General features: G+C 33.4%; 1 protein-coding gene across 1 annotated transcript in view; it reads right to left on the bottom strand.

Moving 5' to 3' along the window:
• Positions 1-19,918, bottom strand: part of LOC135210300 (unconventional myosin-VI-like) — a gene marked incomplete at its 5' end in the record, with an annotated part of 46,819 nt that extends 26,901 nt beyond the window's left edge. The window contains 21 exon segments of the mRNA XM_064243183.1: positions 6,892-6,916; positions 7,599-7,611; positions 7,953-8,028; positions 8,030-8,094; positions 8,869-8,959; positions 9,381-9,601; positions 10,176-10,292; positions 10,522-10,646; positions 11,230-11,437; positions 11,887-12,111; positions 12,728-12,928; positions 13,278-13,501; positions 13,983-14,147; positions 14,477-14,634; positions 14,859-15,003; positions 15,671-15,935; positions 16,510-16,772; positions 16,943-17,107; positions 17,555-17,684; positions 17,818-17,891; positions 19,729-19,918. Coding sequence (XP_064099253.1) covers positions 6,892-6,916; positions 7,599-7,611; positions 7,953-8,028; positions 8,030-8,094; positions 8,869-8,959; positions 9,381-9,601; positions 10,176-10,292; positions 10,522-10,646; positions 11,230-11,437; positions 11,887-12,111; positions 12,728-12,928; positions 13,278-13,501; positions 13,983-14,147; positions 14,477-14,634; positions 14,859-15,003; positions 15,671-15,935; positions 16,510-16,772; positions 16,943-17,107; positions 17,555-17,684; positions 17,818-17,891; positions 19,729-19,918 — 3,146 coding nt within the window.
• Between the last annotated feature and the right edge of the window lie 2,143 nt (positions 19,919-22,061).

Genomic DNA, 22,061 nt, shown 5'->3' with positions numbered 1-22,061 from the left:
GGGCATGTATACCCAGAATGCCCACGGCTACCTGTGACCCATCAGTCAACTTATTGTGTATTATAGACTAATGAAAATGAAGGGTTTATTGCCACACTGTAGTTTAGAGTTGACTACTTTTTTAATACATATCTACAAATTCCCGTCAAATGTCTTTCTTCTCCTTTCCCCCGTGATTTCTTACAGCTATAATCACACAAGAACCTCGGGTACATGGGGGAATGTGTATGGTGCAGCTCTTCAGCCAGCAGATGATATATATTCTTATTTCAAACTGGGAATGAAATGTCTAGAATTTGTGAAGACTACAAATGTGGCCTAGAGTAAATGATGGGTCTGCAATGAAAAACTAAATTCTCCAAAATACTACAAAAATTGTCTAAAGTAGATTCATCACTAAATAATATATCACAAATCAACATGTAAAGCATTGACAAAAAAATCAGAAGAAATACTTCTGACATGAAACAGAAAGGTAATATGGTTGCATAGGTCAACTTCTGTAGCTTTATGTAAAATTTATAAACACTGCAATCACATCAAATACTAAGTCTCTTAATCTTAACTCAGGGAAATTATTAATTCTAATGACACAAACAAGTGACATTATAAATATTGTTGATAAGTACACAGATATCACTGTATTACTAAGGAAAATGCATGCTTTGTTAGCAAACTAAATAATGCTAAAAATAGCACTTATCATGTGAGACATTATGGTATTATGTTACAACATGCTACTCTAAAACTATGAATTCTCCAGGTATTACATCAATAATTCTTGCCACATCAACATCATTAGAAGTGATTATGTTTCACACATAAAGGAGTGCATTATATAATACATAGTCTTATCCCAAGTATTACTTGAATTCAATAAATTTACTGCATGTGTAAATCTATACTTAAAAGCTAAAACGATGTCTTATACATTAGCTTTAAGATAACTGTAGCTGCAGACATTAAATATTTTAAGGCTTATGCAAAATTTACACTGTCTTTTTACAATCACTTCATGTACAAGTGTTTTCATCAGTATTATTAAATTTAAAATTTTACAAAATTAGTAATGTCATAAATAGGAATAAAAAATTACAGACAAAGTACTCATCTAAATTATCAGGCTACAATACTGCAGTAAACTCACAGTCACAAAAGATATTTTAAAACCTGTTTCATCTATATGAGGAAAACCTTACTTAAGTCAGATCAACTAAATTATGCACACAAAGTCTACCAATGAGTGAATTAGAGATAGGAGAGAACTCTCACGGTTAATATACCAAAAATTTTTATTAACAGAATTATTTAGCCAAAGTTACATAATATTAGTCTTGAATGTTAAAACAGATTATACCATACAGTACTCTAAATATATGTTTCACCAGCATCATACACTGTAACCAAATTTGAATTTCTTTGGAAGAAAGCAATCCTCCTATAGATGAAACCAGATACAGTAATTTACATAACAATACAGAATGTACTGTGAAAAAAATTCATATCTGTCAAAACTTAACCATAAAAACTTAAATGAAGAGGTTTCAGAAAATCATTAAAAAATAAGCCTCTTACCAAAATGGTCTCTCCTCACAAATTACTAAAAATATAAATCAATTAACTAAATCATCAGTAAATATTTTCAAAATAAGATTCCAGCAATTTAATAGAATTCAGACCAAACTAAACATAAATACACAGGTATGTCTCTCACTGCAACCAAGTATTTTTGCTAAAATTCATTTTATCCATGTGCATAAAAATGTTCACACAAATAGTTTGAATATAATTATGAAACTGAAAGGATAAAGAAGGTTATTACATAAAATTGCAACTGTAAATTTTTCCAAGAAAAAAATTATGATCTAAAAGTTTGTTCATTATATTATACGATCATTTAGTAAGATCCCCAGTCCTCTGACAACGATAATGATTAATAAAAATTAGATATATTACAGATGAGTTATATATCACCAAGTCACTAAAAACCTACATAAAATACAAGCCAAATGTCTGGTGGAGGTGAAAAATCTGGTATTACAGACTACTTCCCCATCACGTGATTGGTAGCCAGTAGGCTGACTGCAGTTTTTTTTTTTTTCTTTTAATTCCTAGTGGTTTCATTGTGATTTTGACACCTAGTAAAATTCTAACCTGGTAATTTGACACATTGTAAAATTATCATATTTCCAGCATAGAACATTCTGGAACATGCCCTTGAAAATGCACCCAAAATTTTGATAGGTTTAAATTTGTAAAATAATGAAAATAAAGTTGCACCACTTCCATGAGTTGATGGTTTTGTTTTGGTCGGTACACTATGTGCATTTGGTATCCATACTCCTTTTGCCATAAGGCTTAATGATGATTAGTAGGCCAAAGAGATTAACTTTGCTGAAAAAATGTAATATCAGATATCTTATATGCTAGGAATAACTAGCTGGCAAAAAGTTTTTTTAAATACCTCTAATTCTAATATAACTTTTGCTCAAAGTGAGGATTGACATTAATTATGCAAATCACATTAACGAGTGTTTTATTTTTTAGCTAGATGGCAGGACTCAGTAGAGTGAACATAGCTCATTCTTTTCTCATTAACCCTCTTACGCCGATTGGACGTATTAAACGTCGTGTCAAAATGTCGTAAGTGCCGATTGGACGTATCATCACGTCGGCTCAAAAAAGTTTTTTAAAAATTCGGCTGGAAAAATAACTTTATAGGCCTACCAGCCGAAAACTTTGTATCACGCGCCTTGGGGGATGCTGGAGTTCACGGATCAAGGCGTTGTTTTGTTTACAATCGCTACGCAGGCGCGCAAGCGCGAATTTCTTTCTTATCGCACTAAAAAGTATCAGTGACACATCTCGGAAATTATTTCGTGACTTTGACATAGTTTTTGCACCATTTGAAATTATCCTTTACATGAAGTATTATATATGAAAATGTGCGCAATTTCATGAAAATACAACAAAAAAATACTCATGATTGTAGCTTTTATCAGTTTTGAAAATATTTTCATATAAATAACGAATAAGTGCAAAAATTTCAACCTTCGGTTCAACTTTGACTCTACAGAAATGGTCGAGAAACGCAATTGTAAGCTAAAATTCTTATATTATAATAATATTCAATCCTCCTTTGCCTTCATTTTGAAACAAATTGGACGTCTCGAGCACAATATTTCGATTTATGGTTAATTTATGAAAAAAACGTTTCCTCACGTTCGTGCGATAACTCTTCCGATAAATTTTTTCGTGCGATTGTCCTAATTTTGCACCCTTTTTTAAATTTGCCGTTACATAAAGTTTTAATATATGGGAAATGTGCGCAATTTCATGCACAAATTACAACAAAAAATAAAACAACCCATGGTTATAGCTTTTATCAGTTTTCGAAATATTTTCATATAAAATAACGTTAAGTGCAAAAAATTTCAACTTTCGGTCAACTTTGACTCTACCGAAATGGTCGAAAAACGCAATTGTAAGCTAAAAACTCTATATTCTAGTAATATTCAATCATTACCTTCATTTTGCAATGACTTGGAAGTCCTCTAGCACAATATTTCTATTGTTTATGGTGAATTTATGAAAAAAAAAAAAAAACATTTTCCTTACGTTCTTCGCGGCGGTAACTCTTCCGAAAAAAATCAGAATTTTGGTTGTGCGATTGTCGAAATGTTTGCACCATTTAAAATTAGCTGTTACATAAAGTTTTTATATATGAAAAATTGTGCGCAATTTCATGTAAGAATACAACTAAAATGATTGAAGGTTGTAGCTTTTCTCTTTTTTCGAAATATTTGCATATAAATCACGATAAATAGAAAAAAAACCACGTTCGGTCAAATTTGACTCTACCGAAATAGTTGAAAAACGCAATTGTAAGCTAAAACTCTTACGGCCTAGTAATATTCCGTCCTTTTCTTCATTGCATTTTTGAAACAAATTTTAAGTCTCTAAAACAATATTGTGATTTATGGTGAACTTTTTGAAAAATATATTTACCTTCACTCCGCGCGCCGATTCGGCGGCCGCAAGTCTCCGAAATACGTACATCGCATTCCTCCTTATATTTGTTCTCCTTTTCATATTAGCCTTTTTATAGAGTTTCATATATCAAAATGTGCGCAAATTTATGAAGAACACAATAAAAAATAATTGAAGGTTGTAGCTTTTTCCATCTCCGAAATATTGGCATATAAAAAAATATATATATAAAAATTTCGACATTTGGTCAAATTTAACTCGTCCGAAATGGTCGAAATCTGCAATTCTAATCTAAAACTCTTACAGTATCGTAATATTCAATCATTTGTCTTAATTTTAAGAAACAAATGGAAGTCTCTAGAACAAATTTCGAATTACGTGAATTTTTGAAAATAACATTTTTTACGTCCGCGCATTACGAATTCGTACATCATTTTGTGATATTATTTTTCCAGTGTTGCTTTTATTGTTTTACTATGTATTATATATCAAAAGGATTGAAATTTAGTGTACAATACAACGAAAAAAAAAATTAACTCATTAGCTTTGACCGTTTTTTGCACAGCGTGATTTGAATACAATTATCTATGAATTTTTTTTTTTTCGCTACCATATATCGCATTATTTACATAGATAATGATATTATTTTTCATTTCTGATGATTGCATACTAACTGCAAGCAATTACAAAAACTGAGCCAAAAATGAACTCTTAATCTTCAAAACTAAGCGCGCTGTGATTTTTTGAAAAAATTATTTTTCCGCTCCTGCGCTCACTCCAAACCGGCGCCGGCATACAGGAGAGGTTTTGATTTTTAGGGCTTCGGCGTAAGAGGGTTAACAGCCAGTTTATCATTAAAATGATAAATTTTTAATCAATTTGTATTTTTCATAACTAACAAACCTGAGGTCTTAACAGTAGGATATATACGAGTGCCAGCTGGAAAAAAAACTAGTAGAATTAATAAAATATTTGTGATTCAGGGACTATTGGCATCTGTACCTGGTCATGGGAACTGGTTAATTCCCCCAATGCCCTGGGTATCCCACCCATTAAAACTTGCTTCATTTATACGATTAAGAATTTTTAATATTAAAAGTAAAATCTCATAAAATATATAAAACTACATGCATGTATTCAGAATTTAATTTTCTACAATCAATAATCATTATAAAAACCTTACTAGATAAACTTTATACATCAATATCTTTTATTTTTACAGAACATCCATTTTCTTGAAGCTCATGAAGAAAGTTATTCTCCCGTTATTCCAGGTTATTAAAAATCTCACCAAGTTTTAAAGTCACATACAAAAATGTAGGTGAATTTCACTGAATACTGTACCCACTTTCATTTCCACACACATATTTCTAACATAAAAGTTCACATCACCTATAAATTCTAGCTAAGAATCTAAGATCTTTCTAGCTAAGAATCTAAGATCTATCTCTATTATTATTTTAACCTGATCATTTAATATATTTTGGCTCCAAAGTATGGCTCACCGACTCATAGGGCATGAAAATTTAAAAGAGCATTACTAAATCAAAGAACTTTAAATACTGTATATAAGTGAAAAAGACCAAACCAAAACAGACAAAAAGAAAAAGATTAAAAGAATGGCCATTGTAGGAATAATGGCTACTGACTGAACCTTAGTACCACCTACAGGGTACAACATTAAGCATACTGTTGGATGAACGTCCTCATGGTTGGCCTGATCCCTGGCCACCAAAACTTTTTTCATGGCACATTTTGTCTGGAATATCTCTACATTTGAGAACCCAGAGAAGCAACTACAATACACCTGACACCAGTAAGCCACAATGAAACTGTACTACAATAATAAACAACTGTAAATCTTAGGCCACACACCTTTCATCCAAAAATGCAGCAGCAAGACCTTCTCAATACTTTAAAGAACAAAATAATCTTAAAACTAAACTTAAATTCACAACATGCAAATATAATGTGACTGCTGTGATATTAAGCCTAAAAAATTGCAAGTGACTGTGCAAAAAAGTATTCTTTACAAAAAGATTAAATGAAGTATGTATGTAATAGCATAATACAGTGCAATTCACTGAGCACAGTGCACTAAGCAATTTCACAGAGAAATTCAAAGAGGAAGGAAATCTGAGCTAAATAAAAAAATTAATATAATTCTGAGTGACCACAAAGACCATAATTTAGCTTATTTTCTTTAAAAATTGCTGTCTTCCTCACAACTGTCCCTGTTAAATTTCAAGATTAAAGTTACATTTTCATGTAAACCTGTAAAAATGCCATTTTTTAAAAAAATATCTTACTTTCATTCAAACTACTATTACTTTAAACACAGCCTTTTTATAGATTTTCATGTGGTACCCAAAATCCAAGATCCCTCATTCATCGGGGAAAAAAAAATTAGCTGCTCCCACAAGTTAAGAGTATGCACATTGAACCCCTAGTCTCCAATGGCTAGCTGTAACTTCCTATTGGGAGCAACCGATGCATATTTTTGTCCTGTTGTGGTTATGAGGTGTCTGGATTTTGAGTGACACCACAACATATAAAAAGGCTTGTTAAATTAATGGGTTTGTGTGGAACAGATTTCAAATCAGTAATCATAGCATCAAGTTATTTTCAACAAAAGTCATACTCTGAACCGCACTCACAATTACAAAGCAAAAACAAGGAAATCTAAATGTTACAAAGAACTAACACATTTCAGTGATAATCTCTTTCCTCTTTGGATTTCCTGTGAGTTCATTAACATTACTGTACAAATGCATAATACTTGGGACAAGAAACACAATAATGTAATGGTGCTACATGGTTAATTTGGGTAAACATCAAGCGCAGGAAAAAATCCACGGCACAACTAGTCAAGCCATGACACACAACGAGCAATATTTTAACCTTTTTCACTTCAATAAATTCGCTGCTATCTCCATTAACATGGGCTGCGGGAAGAGGACATGTTGGGTGATGCATCCTACAATTAGGAGTAGTACATGCTTCTCATAAAAGAACTTGGGTGTTTCTACCATAGTGAGTAGTTTGTGACACTGCTAAGCAAATAGAATCACGTACCAAATTTACACAAGCTAATTCAAGTGTTAAAACTCATCTTTGGAAACAAGTTAACCTGGCTGCTAGCAAAAAAGTCATACAAATGTAAACTGATTGCAGCAAAATAAGCTCTGTTCTCATGGAATTGGTTGGCGAGTGAAGAGACATTTAGGCTTCTTTAGTTCTAATCTAATTTTGGAAAGTCAAATGTTCAACAAGTAAAATTTCAAATCATTTGTTGACTCATGGCAAGAAACTGGTTTTGCTCACAGAAAGAAGGCATGACAATTCGAAAAGCAGAAGCTGTTCAATACACGGCTAACATGATGTTAGATCAAGGTAGAAATCAGATACAATTCACAGACATCGCAACTTGGACCCCTCTATTATGTTAATATGGCAAAATAATAAAAAATCGTCTATTTATAATTTAAGAGTGAGAATTTTTTTTTTAGCTCTACCTAGTTCACTTCAAAACAACTCTCAATGAATGAAAATTTTCATAATAAATTTAAAAAGACAAATGAATGATACAAAGTAAATCCACTACACACCTTCCTTGTTTATCTAAGAGTTAAAAGTACTGCAACTAGGAAATATTTTTGTTGAAAAATCAGGAGACAAACCATACTGAATGACTACAGTTGAGATTATTTTCTAAAAAAGCATAAAACCTTGAAAAATGAGCATTACTTATACATTACACTATAAATGATAAGTGATTTTTCATCTTTATCATTTTCATATTACCATTACAGCTCTTTAGCACTACTTAGTAATAATGACAATAATTCTGGCAACTGGTAATACAAAGTATCAAACTCCTCTGATAAATTTAATATCTACATGTCTCTTTATGAAAACAACCTGAAATTTTGTACCTATCACCATAGTTTCATTTTTAATACTAACCTTTTAAGAGAAGGAGTGATGTCATCCCACGCAGAATTGTTTTCATTTGCTAGACGAAGTGCAAGTTCATGACCTCCTCTCTTGCTCTTCTAACTGGGCAAGATGCTCAGTCTCTCTTGCTTCCTTCTCCAGTTGAACCTACAGACAATTACAAAGCAGTCTTTAACGAAATCCATATGTGACAGACTACCTATTCAAAAAGCCACTCTGTTCCCCATAAAATGTATAAATTTCACTGATAACCAATAACTAAATTATAGAAGGGCAGGTCTTAGAAGAGGTAGCACATTTGTCACTTTTGGGACACACTAGATTGTGAAGGAGTTGAGAGGGCATTAAGAAAGAGGAAGTGCAGCATGGAATGAAACTGAGAGAGATAGCTATACTTATGATAAATAAAAATCTGCCCATTAGTAGAGAGGGCAAAGACTTAGTGGTTATATAAGGCATGTATTGTACTACTCAATTCAGCAAGATCATAGTAAGTTAGTATTTATCCCCAGAGCATGGTATGTACACTGTGAATAAATCCTCATTACTATGCGGAGTAATGAGGCATTGGTAGAGATGTGGTATCATGAGGCTGGAAAAAAGGTCAGATCTCAAAGACTGGGACAGATTGGACATGTGAAGGGACGAATGAGGATAAATTTGTCTGAAAGACAGAAGATGTGGAAGTAGCAGGCTGAAAGGTATACATGAAGATTTTGACTTGACAAAAGCTCAAGCAAAAAACATAGTACAAAGAAGAGTTTTGTCTTACCCCATATAAGGAAAAGCTGATATGACTAGTTCATGATGATGATAAATACTTACTATTCTAAATTTACTCATATCCTTTGAAAGGATTAACAGACATTTTATAAAATGAATTAATACTATAAACCGAATGAGAACAATCTAGTCTTGTACCTGCAACATTTCAGCGGCCTTACGATCCTCCTCCTCTTGTTTACGCCGAATTTCCTCCTCTTGTTTCCTGCGCAGCTCCATTTCTGATTTCCTAAAACACAAGTTATTAAAATATTAATGTTCTTATATAAACAAGTCAAGTCTATCTTAGTTTAACCAGACCACTGAGCTGATGAACAGCTCTCCCAGGGCTGGCCTGAAGGATTAGATATTTTTACGTGGCTTAGAACCAATTGGTTACTCAGCAACGGGGCCTACAGCTTATACTAATTTCAATGTAAAAATGAAAATACCTGTACAGTACTTCCAAACCTTTACATAAAAGTTACATGTTTATCACCTGAATAATCAAAATACAGTAACAAAAATGATGTTATGTAGAGGAAGGATTTAACAGCATGACGTTATCCAACATGAAAATACAAATTGATTAAAAACAAATTTTTTCATTTTGTCCTCAATCTATGCTTGGTTCCTGATCATAATAAAACCGTAAAAGTGTTTTCACTTACTTCTTCTGATCTCCTCATCCTCCTCTTCTCCTCCTTTCTTCCTCTTCCTTCTTCTTCTGCCGTTCTCTCTCCATCTCTTCCTGAATTTTTCGTAACCTCTCCTGCTCCTCTGCATTCTTCTGTTGTGTGAGTTTCTTGTGCAAGATAGCCAGCTCACTATTCATCGAATTTACCAAAGTATTATACTCGTGATCTATTTGCTGTCTTGTCATGGATGTGGTCTGGCAGGAAATATTTATAGGTCAGGAAAAATACAAAACATTCCTCATGGAGACTCTTGATGCTTTAGTCTTCATTTTACTGAGATGAACCTAAAGTTTTTAAAACTTTAGGTTCATCTCAAAATATATTCTAAAAAATTTCTAGTCACACTTATTTTACACACTTGATACTGATCCTCATTTTACATACTTGAATATTGATGAACACAAATGTAAACTAAATTTTATTTCACATATTATCAAAGTTATATTTTCAAAACCATCAACAGGAAAAATTGGGAAAGCAGTAGAACCTTATACAATCAAATCTATATAGTTTACCCAGATAATTTAGTTTTGTTCTTAATTCTAGGGCAGATCCTTGGGCTTTCTTCTATTCATAAACATTATGCATCGGTTGTGAGTTGATGTTTCATAATGTCTAACAATATGTGTCTGAACATGCAATTACTATGTAGCATGTTCAAAACTGTAGCTCTTACATAGATCATATGCAAGTTCATGATTCAAAGAATTATAGTTACGGCTGAGTTATTATGAGTCGATCTTCAGAACTGAATATCTTTTAACATACCCTGATTTTCTTTATTACTGAATCCATGGATGCTTGAATTTTGTTGACAGAAGCTAATGAGGACTCTCTTTCCTTCTTCAGCTGATTCACTATGCCCAACATCTGTGTAAGCTGACCCTGTAAAACAGCAGAAATAACAATTTAAATAATAATTTAAAAAAACTTTCTCAGCACACTAAGCACAACTTAAGTACTGTTATAAATGCCAGAGAAAGAACCTATCACAATAAGGAAAGCCTTTATTATTTCCCTTCCATGATTATGACAATTTCTCCTAAGTTTTAATGACTGATATTTCACAAAATAAATAAAAACAGATCACACAAATCAGCTTTAGCATGCTTACCTGCAAGCCCTTGATCTTAAGCACTCCCATATAACGAGGGCGATATCTTTTCTTTGCATTGTACATTCTTACATTCTTCTGGATGATGATGAGCTGGTCACGACGATACAGAATCTTGTTCTTCACTGTTAAACATAAATGATTGTATTAGTCAGAACTGTTCAGAATGCGCTTTGAAAAGGAAGCCTTATACACAAAGGATAAAATGTGACTCTGTGGTCTAGTTATTAATTCAATAATAATAATGCTTCATACTTTTACATCAATGAGTTAAATCTGGAAGACTGAAATAAGTAGGAATATTTTATGAGTATGAATGAGTATTCTCGTGCTTGTAAGAATACGTAAATGGTAGTTAATCACAAGAATACTCAAGATAATCAGGGAAGGAGTTAAAGAAACAGGTTTTTCTTCCTCTGGTCTTCTGTTCTTTGCAAAAATTCTTGTTAGCATAAAAGGCGTGCAGAGCGAAATTTGCAACTTACCAGGTGGCAAAGGGGGAGCACTCAAACACAATCTTAACTTGTGACCCTGTCTGTTTGTATCTCTGAAATGGTTTCATAAGTAGGGTGGTGACTAGATCTGTGTATCTCCAAACTTAGTCCAAGGAAATCATTAAAGAACTGGGATACAGTATAAAAGGTAATAATTTCATCTCTACCTGCAATTCATAATTAAACATAAGCAATAATAATTGCTTCTTCTTACATTTAATAACGGACAGAGCACACCACTGGGCCTTCTTCCATCTGCTCTGCATCAACCATGTCTTGACTTTGGACACCAGCATCCTTAGATTTTCTGGATCACTCTTCATCAACTGATCAAATTCAGCAAATTTACCCGGTCGGAAGAAGACTTTAGTCATACCAAACTTGAAGTCCCGATCATCTAAACCAAGGGCCTTAAAAAGTGACTGGAAAAGGGGTGAAAAGCATTAACTTCCAAAGAAATCATTATCTCGAAATATTTGTGAAGTGGAACAGGAAGTTTATAAAGAAAGAACAGGGTGATATCAGTGAAAAATTAATCATCAGAATCAACAATTACTTTCACTGTCCTTCCCAGATTATTAGGATTTAAATAATATAGTAGCAATACACTTGGAAATTTTCTTCAAAAATCTCTACGTACATAAACATGACTATAAGGGAATTTTATGAATAAAAATACAGATACAGCCCCAGTAAAATTCTTGCTGTATATAAATAAGTTAAAACCTGGATACAAATTTAGTCTCTCTTTACTTTCAAAATCATACAGCTGATGAAATATGCACACCCAACTGAATTATTGCCAAGTACCACATACCGTCAACAATTCACTGCACACTAGTACAATAAATAAAACGTATCCCCCACTTACTTTGCAGAAAAGACGTGGATCTAGGCGTGCAAGTTCTGCTGGAAGATACTTCTTATACATATTATACAGGTCATGGAATGGTGCACGAGATGGAAAACCTTGCTGCATGAGCTCAAGAACTGAAGTCATTCCCGAGCACTGTAGTTGTGACAGAATAGCACCGCCTTCAAACTCATGGTCTACCATCTTCACATTTGGCTTGATACACCTAATGAAGTTTGTACCCTGTAAAAAAAAATGCAAGCACAATAAAAATATTTTGTTCTCACAAAAATCTAATACTACCAGTTTCCACATTTAGATTTATCATTTTGGTAATTTTCCATAACTCTACACATTTCAATATTCAATAAACGACTTCTATTAGTGTGTTTGTTGCCTAGCAAAGCTAATGCAATTTCCTCTTTCAGGACGTCATAATTCACGCAGCCCAGTGTCCATGGTCTTTCATTAATTCTACTATAAATTAACATAGTATCTGGTGTTATTTGTAAGTTATATGAGAGGTTTCTGAAACTTGTAATATTACTTTTAAAAGTGCAATACAACCATTACCTTACCTCATATTGTGCATGTATTGCTTTCTTCATAAATTAATCTAATTGCAGGTTTATTTTTTTGTCAACATGTACTGATGGAAACTTTCAGTAATAATACTAATAATAATAATAAATATATGTAAAAGTAACAGCACTGAACTTTAAAGCCTTACATATTAATATACACCATGTCTTACATTACACATGAAAGAAAACAACCTCATACAAAATTAGCAACATCCATACAGTTAAAATATTGTGTTGAGTTGACAAAAATAAAATAAATTTAAAGAGTAACTTACCGTACTTGCTAGCTTATTCATGAGTTCTTGTAATTGTAACTTGAATTTGGAAGCAACTGATATGAAGGAGAGTTTCCCCCTAGCTGAATGAGATTCCCCTGAAGATGCAAAGAGGCCCTGGATAAATTTGTTTTGTGCCTCCTGCACCAAAGCTTCAAGGGATGCATGGAGAGCGTCGTTGTTCTTCTCTAGAAACTGAGCCTGAGGTTAAAAAATAAAAAAAATGTTCAAGCAACTTTTCAATGTGTTCATATACGTATCATTTAACATCTACCAATTTTTAAACACCTTAAAATCACTATTTAAGTTACAAAATACTCTATAAAAGTACTACCTATGACTTCACGTTATTTTAGTTTTATGGAAAATATTCATAAAAGTATTTAGCTACATTCATGAATTGCTTTTAGTTCAGGATGCACTCATTTATTACATTTTCAATAGAAGCCATCAAATCGCATTTCTTGACAGTTCATACCATAAAGTCATCAGCGACACAAAAAAGATGAAAAACAACATGAACGCTTAGCAATAGATCATTATTCCTTACCGTCTGATAACACACAGCACCAGCGAAATGTCTAACAAGGAAACCTTCATCATCCCTGATTTCCCTGTGGTCCCGTAGTTTGCTCTTGCGAGGTAGTGCTAAGCGAAAGTGATTATTGTGATTGTTGTGGACTGCTGCCGTAAAATGAGTGTGAGAGGGCTTAGGAAGCTTGCTTTCTTCATCTAGAAGACTAATTATACCACAGCCTTTTGCCTCGATCAGATCTGAAATAAGTTATACAGTTAATTACCCATGGTTAAAAGGGTTAATTTTTGACAATTTAATTAATGAGAGCACTTATTTGTAAAACATTTCAAGAACCAATTATGAAATGAAACGTTCAGGATGGAAACAACAGGACAAGGCTCTTGAAAATCACCAACACTAATGAGGGATTATGGTGGAAAGTTAGGGCTCAAGGGAGGCTGCTAAAACTATTTCAAATTCCTTTTACTTGTTAATTAATTTCAAACAAAAATAACAAATACTGCTATAATATTCAAATTCCATTTACTTGTTAATTAATATCAAACATTTTTATCTTTTTCTGAATCAGTTACAAAACATCTTCAGCTTATTACTTACACTATTATATAACAAATATTATTTTGGAACACCTTTACATATAGAAACTGTAATAGTTGTGCATGATCCAATGTACCGATATAAAAACTACAGTATGTGACTACGATCACCTGTACTCACCAATACAGTCTTGGTTGTCAACATAGGAGATCTTCCTAACTCCCAGACCTTCCTTCTCATAAAGAGCTTGCTCTTCTTTCAATATACGTTCGTTGAAAAACATCTGAAGTTTCTCATTACAGTAGTTGATGCAAAATTGTTCAAAGCTATTCACAGGGAAATATTCTGGATAAAAGAGGTAAAAATTAATGTAATGAGTAGTAATTTTACAAAAATGTTAAGCTTATATCTGAAACTACAGTATATTATCAACAAAATATAGTTCTTCATTCAAATAACAAGTGCAAATAACTCATCTTAAACACAGAAAAAAAATGAGTCTTAGGGTCTATATTAGATCATCCATAGTTTCAATTCTGGTAGCTATATAGATTCCCTGAGAGCAAACTCTCCCCAAAACATGAGACATATACTAAACTTACATAATAAGTTCTCCTAACTTATGTTAATACCTAAGAGAGAGAGAGCTCCATATGAAAAGAGGCTTAACTTACCAAACCCAGCAATATCCAGAATACCAATATAATATGATGATGATGAGAATGGAATACTCTGATTGATTCTATGAACAATGTAGTCAAAAAGTTTGCTATACATAGCTTTTGCCAAAGCGTCACGAGCACCCGTAGCTTCATAAGTTTTGAGGGGAACCCTGTTCAAAACCAAAAAGACAAAATTAGTCAATATTTCAATACAGGATTAAAAATACTGATTTTGGATTCAATTTCATTCTTGGCTTCTTAGGTTTTGTTTTGTGTCTGCACTTAGTCAATCAAGCATCTCATATAGTAAATGCTCTTTTCACATATGCCATATTTACCAAAAGTATACTATGTGAAATTCAAAATACAAAATACTAGCATCCAATCTACTTACATAATAACTGTCCCTTTTAAACCGCCTTTGCTGGTCTGCATTACACGAGAAAGCAACGCCTGGTTCAGTTCCATAGGATCTACACCCATCAAACTAGCTGCCATTTTCAAGGAGTTCTCACACCCTGGAGACACCATACACCCTCCTGCAGAAATTACAATTAAGAGTAAATAGTAAACCATATTACTACATAATCTATATTCAAGAAAATTTTAGTATTTAAGATTATGGTTCTTAAGCTTCAAGATCTGACATTCAAGCTTTTAACCTACTGCTATCAAGAAGCAAAAGTGGTAAAAGGCAGTTAGTTATAATCAGAAGCTGACATGTATGCACAAAGCTAACTCATTTCTGGGCCTGCTGCTCCAAACAGATAAATTATAGAAGTAAACCAGGGAGCAAAACTATACTCATTCTTAGACTGTTGAGAGAGATACAAAATTAGAAATATAATGAAATTTTGAGGTGGGTTTCATCTGAATTCCCAAGTCAGATAACTTATTTGTGTTAAATTCCATATCAGCACACTGGTTTTAATTAAATGTTAATGTGTTTACACATTCCATGAATCACTGCCTTAAATTCAAATATTGGCTCCTGACCAGCATCGATAATCTGGTTTTCATTTCTTGGGATAAAGGTTGAAATATAAATAATCTACATACTGTCACAATCCAATATGGATTGCAATTAAAAAATGTAATACTACTACTACTACTTTTGATGAAAAGTACTGTATAATTAAATAAAATTTAGCATATACTTTCCTAAACAGTACGTATTTTATATTGTAACAAACTATGACCTCTTACCTTTGGTATCATCTGGATTTTCCTCAAATTTGATATTTCCTAAGTGTAGAACAGCTGCCACAGTTGTATAGATAGCAAGCCTTTCCCCATTGTTAAGGCCTAAGTTACCAAGGGCTTTGTCTACCTTGTTAAAGTCTCTGACATCATCAAGGATAGGATCCTTTAAGGAACCTTTCTTCTGATGTGCTGCACTTTTACTGCTTGCAGGAAGTGACGTCTCTGTGTCCTTGTTGAGGAAATACTGTGTACAACCTTTTTTCAAATACTGAAAAGAAAGAATTACAAGAAATTTATTTCATGATGCAACACCACTATAAATTAACATGTATATTAAATATGAATTTCAAGGCAGTAGTAGTTCTTCCTGTTAAAGATTTGAACATTACCTATGAATGCATCACTGCTTAGGCAAGTAGTAAATACATACAACAAAATATAACTCTTGATTTGCTCAAGTTACTCATTAGTCAGCAATTTAGAACAACAATAAAAGCAAATACAATCTTGCGCAAACCTTTACCAGCCGTGAATACCCATATGATATGCTAATTTTCAGTTATTGTGAAGAAAATGTACTACCTCACTACTCATCTACATTTCTATTTAAAAACAAATTTATTACTCAGCAGAACAAAAATTTGAACAATGTCTTGATCTTCCAGGTAGTAACTCAAAACTTAAGACATGCACTGAAAATTTTTCAACAACTATACCCTAGTCCCTTTAAAAGGTTCATTCTACATCAAAACATTTATGCCTAAATTCCAAATTTACTTATGGGCAATGAGTGGCTTTACTGTACGTACTTCCAAAGACCTAAAATCTCATGCAGTACTTACATTGAACTGATCAGGATTGCCAAGCTGCAACTGCTGCTTCAGCTGTTCAGGGGCTCCAGCACAAAGCTGATAGAATATATGATAGTTACGTTCCTGTGGGCCCTGCACCACAATTCGAGACTTCTCTAACAAATAATGGGAAATGAAGCCTCCAACTACGGAGTGCCGTTCACTGAAGTGGATTTCGATGAATTTACCAAACCTGGAACTGTTGTTGTTACGCGTTGTCTTAGCATTACCAAAGGCCTCCAGGACTGGGTTAGCTATCGAGAGAAACATTGGAAAATTAATAAACATGCCCTAAAATGGAATGAAAAAATTTTTCAGATCACTTCACTATAGTAGTACAGTACAGGTAGAAAATTGATAAAATACATGCTATACAGGCATACAAAATTTTGTAATTGCTTAAAAAAAAAAGAAGATAACTCACCATCCAAAATCTTCTGCTCCAAATGTCCAACTTTGGAACCCCAGGATTCACACAAATATCGCAGAATGTACTTGGTGGATTCAGTTTTACCAGCACCTGACTCTCCAGACACAATTATGCTTTGGGATTCCTTCAGAACTTTCATGTCTCTGAAGGCTTTATCGGCTGCAGAAAGTATTAAACATTATTCAGTACAGCACTGTATTTCCATATGTAAAACAATGTAACCTAGATACTTACTGTATTTGGTATTTATATATTAAGACAGTATTCAAATGTAAAATTCTGTACTTGTGGAAAAATATTTGTGGCATCAACTACTGTAGTACTTGAGAAAGTTGACAAATGACCATGTTGTCAATTTTGAATAAGAAGAAGAAACTAAGTTTTATTCAGTAACATACTAAGTTTATATCCATCGAAGCAGCCATCTGACTGACTAAATTTAGTATAGAGTGCTATTGAAGTACTAATCTCTGGAACTCAGGTACTGTACTGTATACTCTAATTAAAAATTAATCCATAAATCCACATACAACTTATCTTTTACATGATTAGAGAAACCAAATGGCAGTGAAACAAGCAGCTGTAGAGGAACTGTCACTCACTCACCTATCGCAAAGACATGCGGAGGCATCTGCCCCAGGGATCTGCCTTGATAGTTCTTAATCGTATCTAATGAGTATAATTTAGGAATTTCAAAATAAGGGTTAACTGCTATGAGAATGTTAGCCACGTATGTCTGAAAGGGAATAAAGACAGCTGATGAGCATAAAAAAATAACACAAAATAGACTGGACTCAAATATATTGATAACAATGATTAGTTTCTCACACATCAACAACAACACCCATGAATAGAAAAGGACAACTCACATAAATTTTGTCTCTGCTATATCGTAATTTAACGTTGTTGAGAAGCGTAGCTTCATTGAGGTACATAAGGGCACCTGGAAAAAGAAAGAGAAAAAAACAACATTATGTATCGGCTATTTTTGCTTTAAATGATCTAACTTTTGAAATAGTAATCTAACTTTTGCAGTTCTAACTTTCATCATAGACTGCCGGCTTCTGTGGGCTTCCTGATAACTGTTTAATGTAAGGCATATTTTATTCTCAAGAACAATTCCACTCACCATATGTCTAGCATTCTTTTAACAGAAACAACAGTTTTCAGGAAAAGTGCTGGAACGAATAACTTATCTTTCAATTGAAAGAAGTATGACTTTGTATAATTACGGAAATTCCTTTACAACATTAAACAAATACAAATATAGAAATAAATATTACCTATCAAGTCATAGACGAAGAATGCCAACTACATAAAAATAATTAATCTATTCAATTTAAACATTTGAGCTACTGTACAATTAAAACATTATCAAGTTTTTTAAATACTACTCTATTAATGGATATTGGAAAGCAGACAAAAAATCCTTGAGAAATGTTATATGTCTGCTAAATGGATACCAATAATCTGAAAGTTAAAGTGTAGATGACTTAACAATGCATACCTCTCCAACATAAATTGTTACAAAGATCAGATATGGTACAACTTTATTTCTGAATATACTTCTTTAGTTGGTTAATTCGAGAAGGTTTTGAAACCCATAGAAAATATGAGCCAAAACAGCACACAAGGCAAAACAAAGCCAAATGCGCTTTACATATCGTAATTAACACTTAAGAAATCACAAAAAGATAAATGAACAGAAATGTATAAGTTAAAGAGTACAAAACTGAATAAGTTTCAATCTATTCGAAAACCATCTTAGGAAAAAGTGAAGTTTAGTTTTTAACTTACACACAGAAATACGAATTACTTTAGATTCAAGCAGTTATGTTGACTGCTTATTCAAAGAAGTGATAAAAGACTCAATGGATACATCATGAAGCATTAGAGTCCACACTGTACAATATGAATAAAAAGAAACTAATCATATAGTAGTTGAATTGAATTGAATATAGAATTTACGCCAAAGTTCAAGCACTGTAACCTATGAGGATATTCAATGCTAAAATGGAAATTGAGAGTAAAATGTTTGGAAGATGTGACAGAAGGAAAACCTCAAAGCAGTTGCACTATGAATCAATTGTCAGGAGAGGGTGGAAAGTAAGATGGAACAAAAGAGAATATGAAAGGAGGTACTGTAAAAGGAATGAAAGAGGTTACAGCTAGGGGTTGAAGGCACGCTGCAAAGAACCTTAGGTAATAACTACAGTGCACCTCATACAATGAATCATGTAATTTCACTTAGGTAAAAGACCATTAACAGTTAACACTGATCAGATTTTACATAGAGGATAACGTTTGTCGACCTAATTTCTTTTCTGAAAAGAACTTACAAAGAGTGTGACACCAATCATTAGGTTTTTGGTCTTTAAATCATAAATCTACAGTGACATTTGGAAGGTTGCAATATTCTCAATGAAAGCCTACTATACTCTACTTCCTTTTCTTGAACTCCCTTTTTCTTTTGTTTATTTATAAAAATTCTGTTAAACTTGACTGTTCTGAGACATAACTACGTTCTTCGTAGTATTCATTTAGACTGACCTACAGACAACGATGTACTGTAGTACCAATATTTAACACAAGATAAGGGTCTTCATCTCATTACTGTATTATTATACATCACTACAAACCGCATACTCTTTTGGCTGAAAATTTCACAAGACTACTACCACACTTGGTGCAAGGAAGAGAGAGAGAGAGAGAGAGAGAGAGAGAGAGAGAGAGAGAGAGAGAGAGAGAGAGAGAGAGAGAGAGAGAAGCAGCCAACTCACAGTTGTCGTCCACATCCTTGGAGTCATCTTCTTCAGCAGGATAAACTCTCTCATAGTCGACTGCAACAGGTTTGCTGCCTCTGGCCACTGGCTGCACCGTCACCCCTTCGCTGGTGAGGTCTGTGATGTTGCCCAAGATGAAGCCATGGGTCTGATCGGTCACCCACACCTTCTGGGTCCCCTCCATACCCTGCAATCGAAATTGAAATTTAGTAGTTGTCGTAAAGCGCGTTTCAAGTGATTTAAACAATAATTTGATTAAATGTTCATCAAGAAAGGTGCTTCGAGTAGTTTGAAAAATTGTCGTAAATAGTGTTTCAAGTGATTTAAACATTAATTTAATTTTTAAATATTCAAGAAAGATGTTTTGTGAGGTAAAAAAATTGTCGTAAATGGCGTTTCAAGCGATTTATAAATTAATTTAATTTTTAAATATTTGTCAAGAAAGGTGTTTTGTGAGGTTAAAAATTATCATAAATGGTGTTTACAGTGATTTATAAATTAATCTAATTTGTAAATATTCAAAAAAGGTGTTTTGGGAGGAAAAAATGGTCATAAATGGTGTTTCGAGTGATTTTATAAATTAATTATTTTTTAAATATTCGTCAAGAAAGGTGTTTTGTGTGGTTTAAAAAAATAAAAGGTTTTCAGGTGACACATCGGTATCACTTAACACGAAAAAGTGACAGTTTAAAGTCTTGTAAAGAAGGAAAAATATTTCACAGCTGAATACAAAGACAAACATAAATAACTTCCGTAATATCTTAGCAACAATGGTTATCTATGTATATAATTCCGTGACATCATGGGGCACGAAGGCAACTGCATGTGTATGTATGTGTGTGAATTTTTTTATCACATCACCATAATTTATATACAATCATTAAACTACCAAATGTGGTTTAATACCGAGTTCACGCTACTTCGTGAATTATCGCTGAAAGAGAATCATATAGTGATGGATGGGATAGTACTACTGAAGAGTCTCGAACAATCGACACAATAGTACCACCATTCCAAAGACTTCGGACATTCCCAAATGAGTATGTATATACAGTGTATACGTAGGTATGGGTATATGTATGTATAATATAGTAAATTCAAGTAACGTAATATAATAATAAAAAAAAGATGTGTAGAATCTGAGCTAGCTATGTATTGTTACAAGAAATATGATAAGACTCTCATCGGATAAAATTCTGAATGCAATTGTTAAAATTGTAAGATATTGTATATTTTCTTTAATAAAAGATAAAAACAGAAGCGTGAATTCGATAGTGTACATCACCATTCTTTTGCACGGCCAGTTGTAAACTGGTGGTATATAGTAGTGCAACTTTTTCATGAATAACTGTTTGCAATACATCAAATAAATAGAAAATAATCATATAAAATAAACATGAAATAAATAAATAAAAATAAGTAGAGAAGGTCATAACTTCAGAACTATATATATATATATATATATATATATATATATATATATGATATATTATGTCATCTCTTGTGGAGCTGTTAACCCACCCCATTCCCTGACCCTTATACTCAAGGAGTTTGTGTGTACCAACGGAGTCTACTATATTGCCCTGGGCGGGCACCCATCCAACTAGAGACCAGACCCACGTCGCTTAATTTTCATGATAGGATGACTATGCAAACACGACCTTACGGTTGTATGTGGATTAATGTAAATAAATGCAAACATATGCATATACTATGCAGGTGTATACATCAAGGCATTCAATGAAAATTTGTAATTTATGTATTTTAAACCACAAAATGTATAAGCAGAGAGAGAGAGAGAGAGTTGCCTTCTCATTCCTTCTAGGCTATCAAACAAAATCCTGATGTCTGTGTCACTTAATTACACCGATGGCCTTATCAGACTCCTTAAGATTGTAGGAGATTAAACTCATCACGATCCGCTTAATTTAGTAACGTTAACGGTTATGGATGGAATGTATACTACCCCCCGGCATGCGTTGACTAGTGCTGGATATTATAGCCACAAATATGGTTAAGATCACCAGGGAAAGTGCTTAACTTTCAAATCACCGAACACTAATACTAGCTGTAACCGTTATATGTTTCTCGGGCCTTGAGCCATGCAATGGACGCTGAATATATGCCCCGAAAAAGACTCCGACATTTGTAGGGTATTCACGAAAACCTCAGTGTCGCAAGACCGTTGAAATCACGGGATGCAAATATGGCAACACTCGTCGTCAATAGTACGTCCAAAACGCCCACAAAATCACAAACCTCGTGTTCCTGCTCCTCTAACGCCTTCGCTGAAGAAGCTGCAAGCAAAAGGAAGGAACTGGCGACTTTCG

The sequence above is a fragment of the Macrobrachium nipponense genome, chromosome 39 (genome assembly GCF_015104395.2).
Source record: "Macrobrachium nipponense isolate FS-2020 chromosome 39, ASM1510439v2, whole genome shotgun sequence".
NCBI classification, from domain to species: Eukaryota; Metazoa; Arthropoda; class Malacostraca; order Decapoda; family Palaemonidae; genus Macrobrachium; species Macrobrachium nipponense.
Note: the sequence above shows the minus strand (reverse complement) of the source record. Positions and strands in the feature narration are given on the sequence as shown.